This window comes from Pholcus phalangioides, unplaced genomic scaffold (genome assembly GCF_987345545.1).
Source record: "Pholcus phalangioides strain wild (caught in Gottingen) unplaced genomic scaffold, Ppha-v1.0 ptg000004l_1, whole genome shotgun sequence".
Lineage (NCBI taxonomy): Eukaryota > Metazoa > Arthropoda > Arachnida > Araneae > Pholcidae > Pholcus > Pholcus phalangioides.
The window spans coordinates 52,040,738-52,061,218 of NW_028301597.1; the positions used below are offsets into that span (position 1 = coordinate 52,040,738).

The following is a 20,481-nucleotide window of genomic DNA, read 5'->3' on the forward strand; positions in this document are numbered from 1 at the left end:
CTCACAGACCCCTCCTTTTTCTTTGTTTGCCGGTTTTCTTCTTCCTTCGAGTATATTTCTTGGTCTGGAGCCAAGGCGGTCCACATAAATTATACAGAAAATGGTTTTTGCGGCGGATATATAGAAAAGCAAGACTGCGTACCCTTCTCTTTCCTTCTTTCGTGTATATATATATATGTACACACGCACACAGACTCTCGCGAATATATATATGTATGTACGCTCACATTCGAGGACGGTAGGACTCTAGAGACGGGAGTCGGGTAAGATGCCGAGGTATGAGTCCAGTGTGTATGTAGTATAACGCTGGAGGGGGGGGCGTATAAAGATAGAGGAAAGAAGAAAATATTCCTACAAAATCCATTCCCGAAGTGAAGGATAAAGAAGATTAAAATATCTTTTCGATGGTCGGGATAACTGTCTGTGGAAACGGAGATTGGTATTTGGGGGGGGGGGAAGACAACAACTCTCCGGAACAGCGGCATGCGAATCTCGCTCTTCAATCCATTTCTCCCCTTCTTTAACTCCCCTTTTTTGGTTTTATGTACGTATAAACTCCGTTCTTTTTTTTGCTTTGCATATTTTTTTAATACTTTTATTTTCTGTCTGAAAACTTCATCCGGATGAATATCCATTAAGCTGTTTGATTTTTCTCAATGAGTCTCTTTCACCGACACCATCTCTAGCGAGCTTATCTCACTTTGCGATTATCACTGTGATTTTTCATTGCCGTGATTATAACCACATTACTGCCTTGTTTCGACTTGAGGCTGTTGCAGCTTTTGTTGGTCACTTGTTGTGGCTCTCCCATAAAGTCGTGAGCTCTTTATACCAGTGTTTCTCAACCTTTTTCAGCACATGCTCTTCCCCCCCCCCCCTTTAGATAATATTTCTTCCCGTGGTTCCCGTTTCATCCGGAACTCCTACTCCATTTAAGAGTAAGACTCCTTTCTATTTATCGAATTGAAATCAATCTCAGAACTAAATTTATAATAATTAAAAATTCGATAAATAAGATCGATTTCTGAAAACCTGGACCGGGCAAGAGTCCAGAAGGTGAGTGATAATTTCTCCCAAGAGCCGAATTATATCGGAAAAATAGGTCTGTTAGAAATACGGGACTGCACCAATGAATTTGCACAATAAAACAAACCTCCTCTCACATCACCCTGGGTTTACGCCTACACTGGGCTACAGACCAGTGAGCTTTCTTCTTGTGGGGGTTTTATGCATGACCGTTTCAATATCATGGATTCCTTGGCAAATTGATGTTCTAGGAGCTCCATACTTAGCTGGAAGTAACAGCTAAGTATGTAGCTACATAGTCCCCGTGGGTAAAAATGGCCCTGGTTTTTTTTTTTTTTTTTTTGGACAGCTCTGCTGGATTACGAAAGTAGTCACATTTTTCCCAGCATATTCCACTTGAAGGTTTTACTTCTCCACAGCTTTCGGTGGCCCCCCCCCCTTTACCACTTATCATGGTTCTCTATTCCAATTCTCTTTTCAACCGTGCCCCCCCCCCCCACCAGAGTATCCCAGGACTGGAAGGCCATATGACCCCAGGTTGAGAACCACTGCTTCATACCATGGGGTTTCAACCTTTTTCGGGCCGATTGCTTTATTTATTCATATTACCTGAAGTAGAACGATCGTTCGGCAATATCTAGAGATGTGACTTAATCAGCATCGAGACAATCTTTAGCTCATAATGCAGGACTATACGTTATACCTAGAAGGACCAACGGCAGTCATTTTGACTATTGCTGCCTTTCAATACAATATACTTAACCACACAAAATGTTTACAATAAAAAGTAGCAAGCATTGTCCCACGTGGATATTTTGTGAATTTTGTAGAAATTTACGTTTTCTCAAGTATACAGGGTGTCTATAAAATGACTCCAACTTTAAATATGAAGCACATTTTTTGGCAAGATTTTACCATGAAAATGATTTTACAAGGCTAAACATTGCACATCACGTCGTACATTGCTTCATTTTAATGATGTGTACCTTTTTATGCGTTCATCATGGTCTTTTCTATTCAGATTATTCGGATGTTTGGCACTATGGAATGTCACCGTAAATTTGCACTATGGAAGAAAAACTATAGTGCTATTAAAATTCCATACTACAAATTAATTCATAAAGAGTACACAGTTGTAAAAAAATTCACATTTTTCTCTTTCGTCAGTATTATCTGATTCAGACCAGTCACTTTCGCAATCAATAACTTCTCTTTCAGGTGGTAAAATCATAATCTTCATTGCTAGTGTTTGCATCGCAAGTCTCCTGAGCCTCAGATTCATTGTCCAAAATATCATTTAGTACTCATAAAATATCATTATTGTTCAAACAATTGTCCATCTCTAAGACCTCTAAGGCTGCGATTTACATTATGAAGTTTGATAAAAGATATTTTATAAAACTTGAAAAACAACCTATAAGAGTGTCAGTTACATTCGAGCGAATGTAACCAAACTTGGGCATCCTAGGTGTAAATGTCGATATATGCCGTACCTTCAATATCTATTTCTCCAATACCTTCAATATTGGTCTCTAAATTTTTGTACACCAAGAGAGGTATAGAAATAATGAAAATTCACCAAACAGTGGGTGTGTACGGTAGATATTGTCGAGATTTATATTTTTCAATATCGAAAACAGTCAAAATGACTGCTCTGGCCGTTCTAGTATTAAAGGGTCGATACTCGGTGTACACAAATGACAAGGTTTAGTCTTCGTTTATGAAGAGTATCGTGATATTAATATGACGATAAATATTTCTCTGAAATATTTCGCTCTTAAAAAGAAAGTTGTGATACGTCTGCATCACATTCACGATGTCTTCTATTTACGTTAAAATCTCTTCAATATGTATTTTACTCAAAGATTGCATAATTTGTGTAGCATTTGGCTAAAATATCTGTGCATATTTTCTACCAGAAGAATTTTGTAGGAAAACTTCCGATAGTTAAAGTATTAAAGTCCCCAATTCAAAGCTTCGTGGTCAAAGGTGTTGGAATTATAAATTTTATCATCCTGTTTAATTTTTTTTTCTCCCCTATCGATAGCAGTGTGTTATATTCTTCGATATATTCGTTTGTATGTAGCATTTTCCGGTGTATTTGCATATCTATAACGCTTTTGTCCTTGGTACAGACTGCCAGCATCAGATAATGGATAAATGAATACAGGGCAAGGGATAAGAAGATGAAGTTGTGATTCGACAGCGGAATAGTCGACCAAGAAACATAAGTATGAGGGAGGAGGATTACGTGTTTATCTTTTCGCTGTGAGAGTACCACCATATGGTTAGGAGGACACGATACCGACCGAGAAAGAACGTCTTTCACACATCACGAGATGGCGGCGTTGTGCAGAGAGCAAGTGACAACGTGTGTGACGTCTCGATTCTTCTCGATGCCGTGCGGTGAACCAACTCTCAGTGGAAGGGGTTATCCCCGTGAAAGATCGGACAAGCGTGAAAGACGTCTTTTGCACACTTTGTCGAGCACATGTGCCCTACGTTTTGGACGTGGCAAAGGATGTTTTTGGTTGTCCGGTTCAGTTAAAAGACGCTCTCCCTTTCTCTCATCACATTGTTGCGGTTCGAGGTGTGCACTTGCCTCGTTTGATTCGAAGATAGCAAGTTCGGTCGCTGGTGCGAGAATCATTTTGTTTGCCGCGACACTTCCTTTCATCTCTTTTCCATACACCTTTTTTATGCGTGTCATTCGGTTAGAGCACGTCCATGTATATAATATTTCATTTTCCTCATCTTTTTCGTATACGCATTTTTTAGTGCTTGTTCGATAAGTTTAGACCTACGGATTCTGATCAATTAATGTAATACGTGCAAAATATTGTGCCAAGTATAAATTTCATGCCCAAAGACATTGATGGTTGTTGATGATGATATCGTCTTCGTGGAAAGGTAATTCACTGCATGATAACGGGTGTTATAGATTTTTCATACTTAGCGCACATTTCGAGTTTTTTGTTATTTTTTGATTCTTATAGGTTTGGGGGGGGGGGATGAGACAATAACCAGTGATCATAATAAGGCAAGTTAACTATACCTAAATATCTTGCTATTATGGCCGTTGATAAATCAGTTTGTGGGACCTGCCGAGACGTGTTTCAGTCGTCGCCTTGTACAATTTCTCAAAATGTCGAGTGGTGCAAACGCTGATAACATCTGATGTCTCAGCGGTCGCCGGTAACACTGTTCGTGTTTCTCTGCGCATCGTGGCCAGTCTATGAGAGTATACTATAGTTGCCGTTGCAGCTTCTCTAGCTTGTTTTCGAAAACGGCTCGCTAACTAGATTTGCGCAACTGCGGAAAAGTCTCGTGTGTCTCCGGAACTCTCCGCAGGACATTAATTTCTCGTGGAAAGATTTGTCCATTTGCGGGATCTAATTGAAACGGAGACGACATAATGACCTCGCTGAGTTAAACTTGCAGCAGCTTTGTTGTTGCGTTAGAACGTACATATTTAGAGATGGCTCCTTTCTCTCCTCCTCCACGAACTCGCTAACTTGAAGAGATGAATAAGTCGCATGAGAGAGACCGTTAAATTTGGCTGTTCTCGTATGAGCGACTCGATTTCTCGCAACGTTTATAAAATGTCTACTTCTGTGCTTCTTATTAAATTTTGCTTCTACTCCGACGACTACTGAGAAAGTTTTCAACTCTTGATGCACTCGGTACATTTAACCTTTTCTAATCCGTTGATAGGACAGGGCCGTTTGCCTTGTGGAACTCGAGATACAGTTATCGCTGCCGCATATATACCAGGTGATCCGCGGAACGCACTAAGAAGCACCTGGTTTTCGTTTTCCGATTGACATGTCGTTTCTTGTCTCATCATCCTGAACGCTATTTATTCATTTATACAGGGTGTAGGCCTATAGATAACAGGGCGTATGAAATTTTACTGGCGGACCGTTTATTCTAGAAGCATATTTCCAATTAAGAAAATTATTCATGTTGCAACTGATTGTATAGTTATCAAAGTAAAAAAGAATAACTTTTTATGCAGTCCCCGTATGCCCAAAAACCCCCCATTACAAAGTTGTTGCCCTGTCTTTCCTGCGGGACTCCCACTTGTCCTTCAAAGCAACAGTTTGCATATCGAAGCAGTTGGATACATTGGGTTATTCCATGTTTTGTGGTTCTGATGCTACCCAATAGCATTCGGATTTTTAGTTTATGGAAAAAATTCCAATTAATATAATTTTTTAAAATTAGTTTGCTTATATTTACACAAATATTTGGCCGAATACCTAAGCATTATTAAGCCGAACCCAGTAGCAGCCGAATATCCGTCCGATCTCTATAAACAATGAGAGAAACAAAACTCTGCAAAGAATTAGCAATGAAAATGCTTGATTTGTCAAAAACGATGACGCTGGCATTGAAACAAACAAATCCCTTTAAAAAAGAATAGACAGCTCAGTAAAACCAACTGGTTCATCTTGACTTGTTTGCATTGGACCTTGTAATGTGCACATTTTACACTGTGCTTTTGGAATTGGTCTGGAAATCATTAAAAAAAAATTCTACGTAATTTGCTGTGCATCGAGAAAGAGTTGACAGTTTGGACTTTGAAAGGTTCTTCGAAAAAAAGAATGCAGTGTGAATGTGTAGAATATAGTGTGAGGAGAGACAAAAGTATCATTATATTTTCATATAATCAGATTATATACCATTGTATTTTCCCCCGCTCTGTCCCACTTCTCACCTGTTTCTTCTCTTGCTTTCTGGAGGTATCGAGTCGAATCCTGGTCCTAAAGTTCTCCACTCACCCACAACTTTTCAAATACAAACAAGATCAAATTCCCTTTCTGATGCACCCAAAGCACCTGATAATTCTGATTCTTCCATCCTTCTTAATATACAAGATACTCAAATGGCCATTCTCAATCAAAACTGACATTTCTCTCACAAAAACAGGACTCTTTCAGTATCCAACTAAACGTCTTATTTCAACTATTAAGTGCGGTTGAAGACAAATTTTTTCCCATTGAAGACCTCCAAAAACGGGTATCCGATCTTTCATCAGATTTCTCTGAATTCCATTCTTCCCTTATCAGCAAAATAGCCGATCTGGAGGACCGCTCCCGTCGTGCCAACTTAATTTTTCGTGGCATCCCAGAGGAACCCTCGGACTTGGAAACCCTCTAGACCAGCGGTTCTCAACCGGTGCTCCGTGGAGCCCTTGAAGCTCCTTGTGCACTCTCCAGGGGCTCCGCGGCCGCTCGAGGAAAATTAAAAGAAATAGTTAAAATTAAAAAAATAATAATTGTAAATATTTTCAAATAGAAGTAAAAATAAATCAGTAACTTTGATGAATAATTAAAAAATTGGCCTATAGAGAGTCTCCGTCATAGAATTTTTTTACTTAAAATGGCTCCGCAAGTCAAAAAAGGTTGAGAACCGCTGCTCTAGACGTTTGAATTAAAAATAATTAATTACTGCTCCGGTCTTTTGGACATCAAAATTGCACATGCCGATATTGACCGTTGCCACAGACTTGGTTCTAAAAGAGACGCTGGATCTACACTCTCAATAATTAAATAAATATAAAATCAAAACCGAAATTCTTAAAAACGCTTTCAAATTAAAGAATAGTGGCACTAAATTTCCGAGGATTTTTCTCCCGAGACCCGCAGACTGGATTTGGAGGGCTTCCCAGAAATTCCGCGATGCTGGTTTGAACGTCAAACTATTTCATTACTTTACCCTCATCAATGACACTAAATACATTTGGGATCTCAACACCAATTATATTTTCCCGATTTCCCAATCTTATTGTAGTCCTACCCCCCCCCCGGGGTCTGACTTCCCTCAGTCTTCTTTTCCCACCCGAACTTCGCCACCTCAAATTCCCTTGTAGCACCTCAGAAAAATTTCTTCAAAAAATCGGTACTATTAATACAAGAAGCATTACCAATAAAATTCATTCTTTCTAATCCATATTGTTCATAATCCCAATTTTCGTGCTGTCACTGAAACCTGGTTATAAAGAAATATTAGCAATTCCGAATTCTTACCGCCTAACTACCTTGCGTTTCGTAAAGATAGAAACACCCAGTGAGGGGGGCGCGTTGCCCTCGTCTTTAACATCTCCATTCCTCTTCTTGAAATATCTTTGGACACCAATCTTGAAATTATTGGTTCTGAGTTGCTTTGCCCGAACTGCGCTCCCGTTGCAATATTTTCTCTTTATTTACCCCCTCCGCCCCAGATATTCACTGTTTAGTCTAATTGGAATCGATTTTAGATGGATTTTATAATTCACACGTCCTAATTATAGCTGGTGACTGGGACCTGCCCGGAATTGACTTGCACAAAATGGAGTCCCTCTGAAGTAACCATTTTATTAATGATAGAATTCTTTTTCTTTTCTTCAAGTTTAATCTTGTTCAAACTATTCTAGAACGGACAAGAATCTCGAACCACTCAAGCTCTACATTATACCTAATTGCCGTTTCAAATAAAATCCCGGTTTTCGATTTCTTGGTTTTTGATGGCGTTTCCGACCACAAAATGCCTTTTGTAAATTTTTCCCTCGATCACACTCTCCCTTCCTTTAAACACGCTGCAAAACTCAACTTCAACAAGGCTGACTTCCCCCTTTTGCAAAATATCCTTCCCACCCATTTCCCTGATTTCGTTTCATCATCTTCCTCAAATGATGTTCATATTCTCTGGAGTAAATTCAAAGCTGTTATCGATAAATGCAAAGCCTCTGTTCCCATCAAAAATACCTCTTCAAAATGTATCTTTAACCCCTGGATCAATCGTGATATTTTCCAATTAAAAAAGAAAAATCGCCAAAGTGTCTTCAAACTCAAATTCAATAACTCCCTTTCTCTCAGAAATAAGATCTCCACACGTGACCTTAAAAATCTCATGCTTCGCCAAAAAACAAAAATTATCTAACTAACTCGTTACCTCAATACCTTAAAACCAAGCCCTCAAAATTTTGGAATTTTCTTCGCCCTAATTCAGCTGGTCAGTCTTCCCTTAAAATTGATAACATTGACCTTATTTCTCACCTTTATATCGCCATAGAATTTAATAGGACTTTTTCATCTGTTTTTTCGTCGGACCGCCGCTCCTCAATACTCCTTTTCCGATTCATTATTGAACTCTAGTCTTGTCTTCACTAAAGCAGGCCTTCTGAACCTTTTAAAAAAACTGCAACCCCACTCCACTGGCCCTGATGGAATCCCAAATAATATTCTCAAATTTTGCGCTGATGAAATCTTTAATTATTTTTTAATTATTTTCAACGTCTCATTAAACTACTCTAACTTGCCCTCTGACTGGAAAATTAATAAGATTATCCCAATTCATAAATCAGGATCTCTTTGAAATCCCCTTAATTTCAAACCAGTCGCTATCACCTCTACCTGCTGCAAGCTTTTTGAGCACATAGTTGTCTAGGAAATCCGCTCACATACCTTGATTCAATAAACTTCTTTTTCTCAAATCAACATGGCCTTCGATCATCTTTACGTGTAACTACCCAATTAGCTCTTTTTCATACGTGATTTATCAAGCAGTATTGACAAAAATGTCCAAGCTTATATAATTTTCTTGGATTTCTCTAAAGCTTTTGATAGGATGCCCCACAATAAACTCCTACTTAAACTCCAAAACCTTGGCCTATGTGTTCAACTGCTTAAATGGGTGAAAGCCTTCCTTACCAACCGCAGTCAGTTTGTCTCCTTCAAGGGCCAGAACTCTCAATTTCTCCAGATTAAGTCTGGCAACCGCAAGGGTTCGGTCCTCTTGCCATTATTTTTTTCAGTTATATTAACGATCTTCTTAATTCCATCAATTTGTCATATCAGACTCTGTAGATGATTGCGTCATCTACCAATCAGTGCACAACGAATCCGACCAAGCATCTCTCCAAAATAACCTCAACATTTTATCTGAATGGTGCTCATTCTGGCAATTACTTCTTAATTCTTCAAAAACAGTTTTTATGAAAATTACTCGCAAAAGACTTCCCCTCGTTTCTTCTTACACTATCAATAACTCTTTTACCACCGAAGTTTCTAATTATAAATATCTGGGTGTAATTATTTCTGCCGAGCTCCGTTGGAATCTCCATGTTGATTACCTCTTTCATAAGTGTCTCCAAAAACTATTTTTTTCTTCGTCGGAACCTCAAAAATCTCTGCTTCCAAACCTACATCCTTCCTGTACTCTCATGTGCCTATGAAATCTGGGACCCTCATACTCTCTCCAATATAGACAAATTAGAATCTATTCAAAGTAAATCCGCCTGTTTCCTTCTTAACTGTTGGTCATCTTCTGCTAATGAACTTAAGCGCCAACTCAATATGCAACCGCTTTTTACCCGTAGCTATCTCTCGACTATCTTTCCTTTTTAAAATTCTCCACGGCCATTTTCATATTGACACCTCAAATTTTGTAATTCCAGCTTCATACTTTTCAAAAGAATTAACCATTCACAAAAATTGAAACCCATCTGTGCATCCACAGATTGTTTCAAATTTAGTTTCTTTCCTCGAACAATAACCGATTGGAACAACCTCCCGTCAAGCATTATTGATTGTACAACAGTTTCCGATTTTATATGTAACATCAATCGTCTCTGTCAAACTTCACCACCGCATTCCCTTGTATAGGCCTCGGCCAAGCAATATTGTATAAATAAAATAAATAAAAAGAATTTTCTGTGATTGTTGTTACACTGTTTTGCGAGAAATTGTTTTTGTTACCAAGTCATTTTTTTGCCATTGTGCTTTGGCTGGAGTCAATGGCCGAGACACTGAAATAGCGCTATGCTGTTGTTTTTTTTATTTTAAAAAAAACCACATTTTTTTAGTTTTTTATTTATTTATTGTGCTATGAATATGTTGTCTTAGGGAAGTAAGTACCTCCCCCATTCCCTCCGTCCTACTTTTCCTAATTTTTTGAGTGGGAGTCTCGTTTCCTACCGTCTATTCATCATGAGAAGAAGAAAAAATTTCATGGGTAGCCTAAGAAGAGTTTTTATGTAGTGGAACTATTCTCGCATATATTTAACCAACGTTTTTCTCTGGTACGTGTGCGAAAATCTTTCCACCTTTTTTCGGTTATCTTCTGGAGAAAGGTATTTTACATTGCGTCGATACCTTGATATCGTTGTTAGTGCAGAGCCATTTGTGCTTTGGTACTTTTCTCTACTTGTCGTGAATAGCTTTTACATCCTTTAGAAGTGCTTCCTTTACTTTGATACGAATTGGATGTGCACCGATTTCGCTAGGGGATTTATAAATAAATTTCGAAATGGATCAGCACCAGCCACATCCAGAAGAATTTTTCCTCTCTTTACCTTGTTTTGTTGGTGCATCGTATACAATAAATCCCGTCGTCTTTAGTTCTGTTCATCGGATGCTCTCTAATCTCGCTCCTCCTTCACGAAATCTTGCTGCTCCTTTTATTTTGCAAAAGAGAAAGACTCCTGTAACAATCTCAAGACTTATTCGTCTCGTATATATATCGAGTGCGTGCGATACCCGAGAATTCTGCTGCTTCGTCCTCTCTCCTCCCCAATATGGTAAATTTCTTCATCAGCTTCTGATAGAGTTCCGAGGTTTAAGCTTCCTTCTTTGCCGTTTTCTGTTTTCCTACTTCACTTCCAAGACTCATTTTCATCCATTTCACACTTCCTGGATCAGGATTCATTCGCTTCAGCTTTTCCTGCAAATGTTTAGAATTTTTTTCGGGAGGAGTTAGGGAGGGAGGAAAAAAATCGAATAAATTCCAGGTAAAATTGTCTGAGAAAGAAAGATGCAGTCAAACCTCGTTAGGTCGTCACCCGGGTAACGCGCCACTCCGCTTACCAGGCCACTTTTTGGAAATCCTAAGCGTCCTCTGTGGGGTTCTAATGTTATTAAACTCCTGATAATGCGTCATTCCGCTTCGCTTAAGGAGTCACTTTTTATGAAAGCATTCTTTCGAAAATGACCATACATATCGGAAACTCTTCCTAAAATACGCACAAGTTCAACGTTCACTTTTTATCGCGTCAAAGATCTACCTAGCATTTCAAGCAGAAGCCAATGAACCATAGATATAATATAACCAATCTTAAGTCTATGTAATGAACCCTCCATTTCTCTCTCCCACCTTTCACTGCAGTCTTGACAGATTCTTTCAACATTTGGCTATTTCTTATTTGGGAATGGTTCAGCTGAAATTTTCTTTTCTTGGTGAGTTTTGGTTCTTGGTCAGCTTTCACTGAAAGGTATCCATGGTTTAAGCCGCTTAATATTTTTGTCCGCTTTTTTGACGTTTTAAACAAATCTTAGATAGACGTATTGTCAAGCAGCTGTAACCCTAAGTTTGTTCACCTTTGAAGACAAAGCAGCGTTATAGTAGATAGAGGCAGAGGGCCGTCTTTAGAGCATCATGGGCTCCCGGGCCAAGTGATTTTTCTGAGATCCCACCTGGCAAATTCTCGAAAATTTTAACTGGTTCTCATTTTTGTGAGGCTCGCATTCTCTTGAAGCCCCCGGGCCGTGCGTTAAGACGGCACTGGATAGAGGAATATCAAAAATCGACCTATTAAGAAAATTTGTATCAGTACTGGAAAGCAAGCACAACAGACTTCCAATTTCTTCTTTGAAGAAAACGATCGCTTCTTCAACTTCCATTTCCACACAAACAACTCACCAGTGGTTTTTTTTCAGTGAAAAATGAACAATTTTTTTTCAAAGCTCTGAAGAATATTTTATTTTCATTTATGATGTTTCGTAAGAATTAAACTGTCATGCAAGACGACAATGCACATAAACGTGCGGAAAAATTTGCGAATTTTCGAAAATCGAAAAAGATAATATTTTGTGTTGTTCAAATGCGTAATTATATAGCAAACAAACATTAATTCATCAAGAAAAACTCAATATTCTATGACTAATCAATTTTCTTTCGTGACTGAACTTGTTTGAATAACTATAATTTGTTTTTGTTTTTTCTGCATGAATGCATCAATAGGGAGACGTTGCCATGTCTTACACCGTTTAACGAGTCACTTTGCTTATGGGGTCATATTTGTGGCCTCCTAATAGTGACTTATTAGCGAGGTTTGATTGTACTTGGTTCGTGTATTTTTCTTCATTTCCCTTAACTTCATCATTCTTCGTCGTGCACACTTTCCTAACCTATGTTGTTGTTGTTTTTTCTATTTTTCACCGACAGTAGAGAAATCTAGAATCTTCATTGTACTGAGAGGAGGGAATATGCGTATTATACCAGTGCATATACCGACGACTTAGTCAGTAGGAAAAGATTTCACGATTGTGGAAAAAGAAGTAATAGTGTTACAAAGTCATTTTGTATCCAAATCGCTGGAGAGGCATTACGTTGTCCGCGTTTGCGAGCTTTGATATCGGGAACGGATGCCGTCCTCCTCTTTTTTTTTTCCTCTCCACAAAAAAAAAACATTGAGAGGAGAAAGAGATGAGCAACTGATGGAAGGACATCCTCTCCGTTCTTGAATCCTCATCCTACCTCCAATTCCCGCTTTTTTCTCTTTTTTTTTTTTTTTTTCATTGCTCGAAGTTTTTATTATTTTTCAATCCTATTCTTCTCCTCTGTATATAGCTTCTCATCCTCTGTGTATGTTTGTCTCTCTCTCTCTCTCTCTCATGTTGTTCGCTGAGAAATCGGAGTCGACACCGTTTCAATAAAAAAAATCTCTCTCTCCGTCCCTCAATCCTCCTTTTTCCCCAAATGGAAAAACTGTCTGGATGCAGGGCGTGCCGCATTATTTCAATTGCGGTGTTTGTGGCGCCTGGGCTATTTCTCGGTATACGGTCGCAGGTATAAGATTTCCTCGATTTTCGGTTTTCTCCTCACCTTATTGTCTCGAGCACATATTGCGCTGCGTCGGGTTCAGTTTTTCCTGTAAGACGCTCTTGTAATGCGCGACTCGTGCCATTTGCTACCTGAAGACTATCCATTTTTCGTTGTATCTCTTAGGAGAACTGTAACTCGAATAGCTGGCACTATATCATCGCTGCGGATTTCTGTTCTTTCTCTTCCTAACCTCCCGTTTAAAGTATTTGACATCCTTCCACTATGATGTAATCCTATCGGTTCTGATAGGTGTCAGAAAAAAAAAAGAAAAACATAAAAATCGAAGCTGTCTGAGAATATCTAACATCTCATGGTATCATTTAGGAGCGATACAATCTTCTTAAGAATTACTATCCTTTGTGAAGAACTTTCCATTCGTTATTGAAAAAAAGACAATATTTCATTTTGCGTTCTGTATGTTTGAGAGAGTCATATATGAATTCTGTATATCAATGACATTGTTATATTCTATATAGATTGGATAAATTCAATACCAGATTCTATCATATGCAAGACAAGATTCTTGTACGATTATCTACGCAAAGACAATGGAACGATTACGGACTGATTAACTGTGGACGATCTTTGATTACAATTTTTATTCCATATTTCTCATTTGGTATATGTATATATTAGGGCAAATGTGATAAATACGGTTATTATTAATGCACAACATTTTGGTAAAATTGGTAAATTTTCCTGTATTTATCTCTTTTACCGGTGATTATGTATAGTACCCAAGCGTCGCGTCGTTGTTAAACATGATAAATTGTACTATATGATCTACTGTCGTAAAATTTTTTATTATTATATCGAGTTCCGACTATATTCATCGCACATACGAGATTCATTTGGAATTTATTTCTTATTTATGAAATTCACCAATTTCACTACAGCATTATGCAGTCACAGATGAAGGCGATAAATTTTAATTATATATAAAATTTTTAACGACGCTTGGGTATTATGCATAATCGCGAGTAAAAATGATAATTTTTTAATATTTATGAAATTTGCCAATGACGCTTGGCATTATGCATATTCGCCGGTAAAAGTGATAAATTTATCAAACTTACCAAGGCTATTAAATAAGTATGCATAATAACCGATTGATCACATTTATCGTAATACACTGCTGGCCACCCAAATTGCAACACCAAGAAAGACGAGATATCGCAACAATATTTATTTTGTAGATAACATGTTGACCAAGCATCAAATGATTAAATTTATAGACTTCTGTGAAGTGTGGTTCCTGCCAAAATCAGTAGCCAGAGTAGCCGCCATTGTTGGAGATCACCGCTGCCACACGCCTCCGCATTGATTCAAAGAGACTTTGGATGTGTTCTTGGGGTACAGCAGACCAAGCAGCTTCCACGCGTTGCCAAAGTTGATCTGGTATGGCAGCTGGGGATGTAATCTGGGTCAATCGTTGAGCAACCATGGACCACATGTTTTCTATCGGCGAAAGATCCGGAGAGCGAGCTGGCCAGGGAAGCAATTCAATCTGGTGATTGACGAAGAACCTTTGGACAATGCGTGCCACGTGTGGTCGCGCATTATCCTGTTGAAATATGGCTGTGGGCAAGCCCTGAAGGTAAGGAAGGACAACTGGCTCCAACACCTCGGAGATGTAGCGCTGGCTTTTTAAAGTACCGGCAATGCGTACTAGAGGAGTGCGAGAGTGATATCCAATACCGCCTCATACCATAATACCCGGTGCAGGACCAGTGTGGCGGTGCATAACGCAGCTGCTCAGCATCCTCTCTCCACGGTGTCTTCAGACTCGAATCCGACCATCGTGGTGTTGCAGACAGAAGCGTGACTCGTCAGTAAAGACAATTTCATTCCATTGTGCCGTCCACATCCTTCTTTCATCGCACCATTGGCGGCGGAGACGTCTGTGGTTCTGCGTCAAGGGTAGACGAAGCAATGGACGTCTTACGGACAGACCACTCTGCTGTAAACGCCGTCGAATGGTACGCGCAGACACTGGATGATGCGGTACAGACTGAATGTGCTGTGCTATGGTTCGTGATGTGGCTGAACGATCCGTCACTGCCATACGCACAATACGCCTGTCATCACGTGAAGTGGTGCACTGAGGTGGATGCGATCGAACACGTCGGTCCGTCGTACCCTCCTGCATCCAACGATCACATATTATCCGCATTACAGTTGTTTGGTTTCGTCCAACACGACTACCGATTTCCCTGAAAGATAATCCACAATCTCGGTAGGCCACTATCCTTCCTCTGTCGAACTCGGATACTTGATCAAAAGATGATCGCTGTTTTCTACGAGGCATAATTGATCGTTTTTTTTGAAAAAACCACAAGAAAAACACAATTGCCGTACCTCAAATCGTCCAAATCTCCAAGCCTTAAATAGCGCTTTGAAGTGGCGCCACAGGTGCGCGTGATGTGCGTCTGCGCTGAAATTCTAATCATTTGCATATCTCACCTCCGCTAATGCATGTTGTAAATTTCATATTATTTGCATGCTTCCTTCAGGGTGTTGCATTTACGGTGGCCAGCAGTGTATATATACGAAATCACGTTGTTCGTTGTTTTCTCACCAATTAATAAATTTCCGAATACACCCATTCTTCGGGAACGCTTCTATATCGCTGTGAGATGTGGAGCGGGGGGGGGGGGGTGTCCGGTCCTTCAGTGGTCAATGCATTTTTGAAACGGGGGAAGTAAATAAAATAACTCGATGAATAGGAGTGGAAAATGAATTATGTACATATGTAATGTTATGGATATATGCTATCACCTAAAAAAATTCATGGACTAGGGAGTTTTCGTCGCTTCTGCAAAACTCAACGTTCAAAAGCGTCTCAAGTAGATGCGCAAAGGATCATAGGTGTTACGTGATTAAGTGAACGGGCTTGCCACCATACAACCGAAAACGTGTCATAATTTCTGCCGTATTCAGTATCTACTCGTCCGTTGTTTACCTGTTGTGAAGGGATGTTTGAGCCCAACGGAAATGGAAAAACTGGCAATTGAAATAAGAATTTATTAGTGACTGTGGATTACCCGCAACCTATTCCGTGCTTACCATACTGTTAAGTTTTAGGACAGTTGTATAAATGTGGGTACGCACGCACGGTAAAATTTTTACGATACCCTCGACAGATAACATGTCTACGCCAGATTGCCATACTATGCGTGGCGTTCATAGTCGCTAGATTTATAGTTAGTGGAAAGCGTAAGAAATCATCTGGAGGTCTAGTTATCGTGATATTGGGCAAATATGACAGAAATATGTCACTCTAAGTGAACTTTATGCCTCTATATTCGCTCGTATCACATTGTGAATTCCGTCTACATGTTGCTCAATGAGGTAGGGTCCCCACTATAGAAATTCCTTCTGTCCAGTTTTTCGCAACAGTGTGCATTTTTATTCTGATGTTTCAATCATTTATGTCAGTGATTACCAACCTTCGATGCTTCAAGTGCCTACCAGAGAGGCTTACGTAGTCCTAGAAATGCACAGAATGTGTGTGAACCCCCCCCCCATAGAAATGTGTATGAATTTCTCGTATATTATTCCATAACTAATGTTTTATAAATTTACCAATTTTCTGCCAAGGCTGATTATTTTTCGTGTTTATCGCGTGATATGTATTCACTTCATTGCCTAAATTTGGCATCGTAGGTATATTATTACAATATGATAGCTTGTCAGGTTCAACGGAACGTTTACGATATTTAATCGCATCGCTGCTTGTTGAATTTCGGTTTTATGTTTCGAAAATTTATTCGAATGGAGGAGGTGAGGGCAAGAAATCGCGTGGAATAAAAATAAACGTATCTCTTTTGGAGAATCATCTTCTTCCCTTCTACGAGCTGCGTCGTCGAATCAGCGTGATCCATGAGTACATTCCTGGATGCATGAATGTTTGAACCTAGATTCTTCAAGTCTTCTAGTGTGTACAACACATATGGTATATATGTGAGTGTGTTGTTGTGCGTGAGAAAATGTTATACATTTTTCCGAACGAGCGTATATGCACACAGTGTGTACGTGAGGGGAAGGGAGCTGATGACTGGCGTGTTTCAAACACATCAGCGGGCCTTTGTGCTCTGCGACCGCAATCATTCGGCCAAAACCTGCCGTTTGCGTGTTATTCTCACTTTTCTGCAATTTGTAGAGTTTGTTTTTGTATGGTATGTGATGGTTTCAAAGTGAGTAAATAATGTCAGGATGCGCTCTTCTCCCTGATTCGACGAATTAATTTTTGTTTTTGATTCGCGTGCCCTGTAACCGCGTAATTAGATGCCACTTTGTGGGTGGGTGTGTGTGTGTGTTTTTCTTGATATAATCGGATACTCCTCGATCGATGTTCATATCAACCTCGCTCTTTTTCTGCTTGAAAATATACACTCTATATAGTGATGTTTTCTTTTAATAACTGTGATGTTTGTATTGTATTGCACACTAACGGTTTTTGAATGATAAGAGAGTTATGTTTTTCGACTAGTAATTAATTTGTGTTACTTGTCTCTCCCATTTAGTTTTGAGCTTGAGGAACACACAAGAAGAAGAGCCACCAGATCCTCAGTTGATGAGGCTAGACAACATGCTCATAGCCGAAGGGGTTGCAGGACCCGAGAAAGGAGGTGGTTCAGCGGCAGCGGCTAACGCGACGGCGGCCGCGGCCAGTGGTCCCATGTCCGAAAACGCCATCGAACACTCCGACTATCGGGCCAAGTTGGCCCAAATCCGCCAAATCTATCATCAGGAACTAGAAAAATACGAACAGGTAAGTACTTTAATTTGTTAAACGGGCGTGTGTTCGCAAATATTTCTTTGTTAAGCCTGAAGAGTTACTTCCCCGTCAGATCAGTAAATGAAATGTGATACAGTAGAGACTAGATAATCCGAGGTGGATAGGACTGATTTCGATTATTCTCGGATTATCGAAAAAAGTCGAATTATCCGAAAAGCAATAAAAAAAATGCTTTAAATATATACTGGTTTTATTTGAAAAAAAAGACAAGACTGACAACATCAGTACTGAATGAATGAACGCCTGAAATTTGCCATTCGGACCTAGAGTTCTCTTAGTTATCGTTCCATTGAAAAATACGGCACCTGTCTCAAAAAGGGTTCCTTATTTCCCTAATGTAATTATCATTCGGGAATCGCCGTACCCACTTTCTCTGAATCGAGAGCTTTAAGTATCATATTTGTGATGGCGGTCTTGTCCAATACAACTGAATCTCAATATACGAGGAAGAACTAGATAACTAGCGCTGCCAGACGAATGAAAAAGAAGAAAAAGGTAATTAGAACGGATTATTTCCCGCTGTCAGCTCTGGCAGATCACGTTTAAATCATAAACACTGACGGAGGAGAAGAATGAAAAAAATAATTATTATATCGCGGTAATAATTCAACCCGACGAATCCCTTAATTACACGGAAAGATTGAGAAACTCCGAGGCAATATTATCATTATTGTTATTATCTGTTCCTTGGGATTTCTGACCATGTGTCAGAATTTCTGCTGCTGCTCAGATTAAAAGCAGGGCGAGATGCAGTTGCAGCAGCAGCACCAACAACCAACTATCCTCTGGAAGTCTCCGGCGTAAAACGGACATCGTACGCAATTAAGTAGCGTGACCAGCTTCCACCTCTTCCTGTCGTTCTCCAGCCACTTTATACCCCCCGTTCTCAGAGAATCCTCTGCTTTCTGTACCTCCCCCGCCGACCCTCTTCCCTGGGCTTCACCTAAAAGTCTACTAATTAGTCGGCACCGGCGCAATTTGTATGCTAATAGCTGAAGCTAACCAAATTGTCTGGGCCACTCGGGAGGAGGATATAGGCAGAAGGAGAGCAGAAATGTAGTACGTGTGTGTACGTTGTAGAAGGAGAGAGAGCTTCTCTAGGTAGGAAGGGCGAAAAGCTAAGGCAACGGCAATTACTGTTAGCAATCCATCAACCTTTATTACTTAGCTGGCGTTCCAGGAGGAGAAGGCTCGGGCTATAGCTCGGGCCTCGATGTAAACGCCGTGTGCCGGAATATATAAACACGCTTTAACTTCTCTCTCCTGCTTCTCGAAGGTTGGAGGAAGCAGGAGGAGGGTGTTGGTCTTCGAATACAAAGAGCAGGGGCATCTCATCCATCAGGGAACAGTTTGGGCAAAAATGTTTGTAAATTAGCTTTTCCCATTCCTTGTACACACACACACCACACACATGCCGCCATCATCCCTTTTCTACAGCTCACAGCCCCCGACCTTCTATCCATGCTACAAGCCAAACGAGGTTGAAAGTTTTGGTTTCTTTAATTGGTTTTCTTGGGAAACCCCCCTCAAAACCCCTTAAAGTAGAGTCGAAAAATCTTTAAGCTAGAAAGGCTTTAAAATTAGAAGAGAAGAAGGCAGGGAAAAAAATCTTGAGTGGAAAAACTCCAAGGGATGAATGTTGTATGCATACCATATGTGAAAAAAAAATTCAACGCCTCCACTGTTTTTTCCCCCCTCCCTCCTTCTCACCTTTCGTTAATTTCGGGAACCTAATAACGATTACGTGAGTAGCTGAGGCAAAGTTTGCGAACTGTCACTCGAATTATTTAGTTCTCGTTGGTTTAAAGAGAGGGTCGTGCCCACACCAACTGTTATATCTACACACATACCGGATAGTTTACTCTGTGTGTGTGTGTGTGAACCCCCGTAGAATACGTCCGCAGGAAACAGTTATGCGACGATGTTTGTCCATTTCCACAAACATTGAATGTGGTTTGTTTGAAGACCGACGAGGGCTCGAGGCATCGAGAGAGGCATACGCTATCAGCGAAGCTTAATAAGCTCGTGGGTGAGTTGGAATAGGAGATATTAGTATTATACGCCATACATGCGTGCCAAGTACTTTGGTGATCAAATCGTACATAATGAGGTTATTCGCAGCACTGTTGAGTTACACCATGGCTCCATGATAAGCTTAACTGCTGTCACCTTTCTCTCTCTCTCTCAGTAGATGTACGGTAATACTCTAGCATCGTGAGTATATATATATAATGATAGTGGGCATCATAGAAAGCAATATCATGCTAAATGTTCCGAGTGTAATAGGTAAATGGCATTATGAGGAGGTTGTTTTACATTCGATGATATTATGGCCAGGTCTAGGCTCTCATGTAGAACCCTGCTTACGTTTTACACACCAACAGGAATGTTTCTTGATTATATTGAACTGGGTTATCTATTTCTTTTTTTTTAATTGTAGGGGAAGATAATTTTCTTCCACCGATAAATTGATAAAACTTCACGGGAGGCAGAAATTGTCACTTGAGATTCAGTGGCGGATCAATTCGAATACTTCCTGCGTGCTTAGGATATTGTGTTATACAATTAAATTGCGCTGTAGTTAACATTCCTCTCACCAAGCAATCCTATCATCATCCTTGTTAAGGTTTCACAGTGGTGGAAGAATTATAGATCCAGGTTAAAAATGGCGATTTGAAAAAGAAAAGTTACCGTCAGAATTTTTTTAATTTTTCTTTCAGAGATGATGATTACGATGGGAAATAATATGTTGAAAACCTATTCGAATTTTTTTTTTCTTTTTTTTCGAT

At 39.7% G+C, this 20,481-nt stretch overlaps 1 protein-coding gene across 2 annotated transcripts in view; it reads left to right on the plus strand.

Annotated features, from left to right (window-relative positions):
• The window catches only part of LOC149087823 (pre-B-cell leukemia transcription factor 1-like), a 313,057-nt gene that overhangs the window by 232,061 nt on the left and 60,515 nt on the right, over nucleotides 1-20,481 (plus strand). For both annotated transcript variants that reach the window (XM_089231736.1, XM_089231735.1), the window contains exon 3: nucleotides 17,418-17,665. In XM_089231736.1, the coding sequence (XP_089087862.1) occupies nucleotides 17,418-17,665 (248 nt within the window). The remainder of the gene's footprint in view (nucleotides 1-17,417; nucleotides 17,666-20,481) is intronic.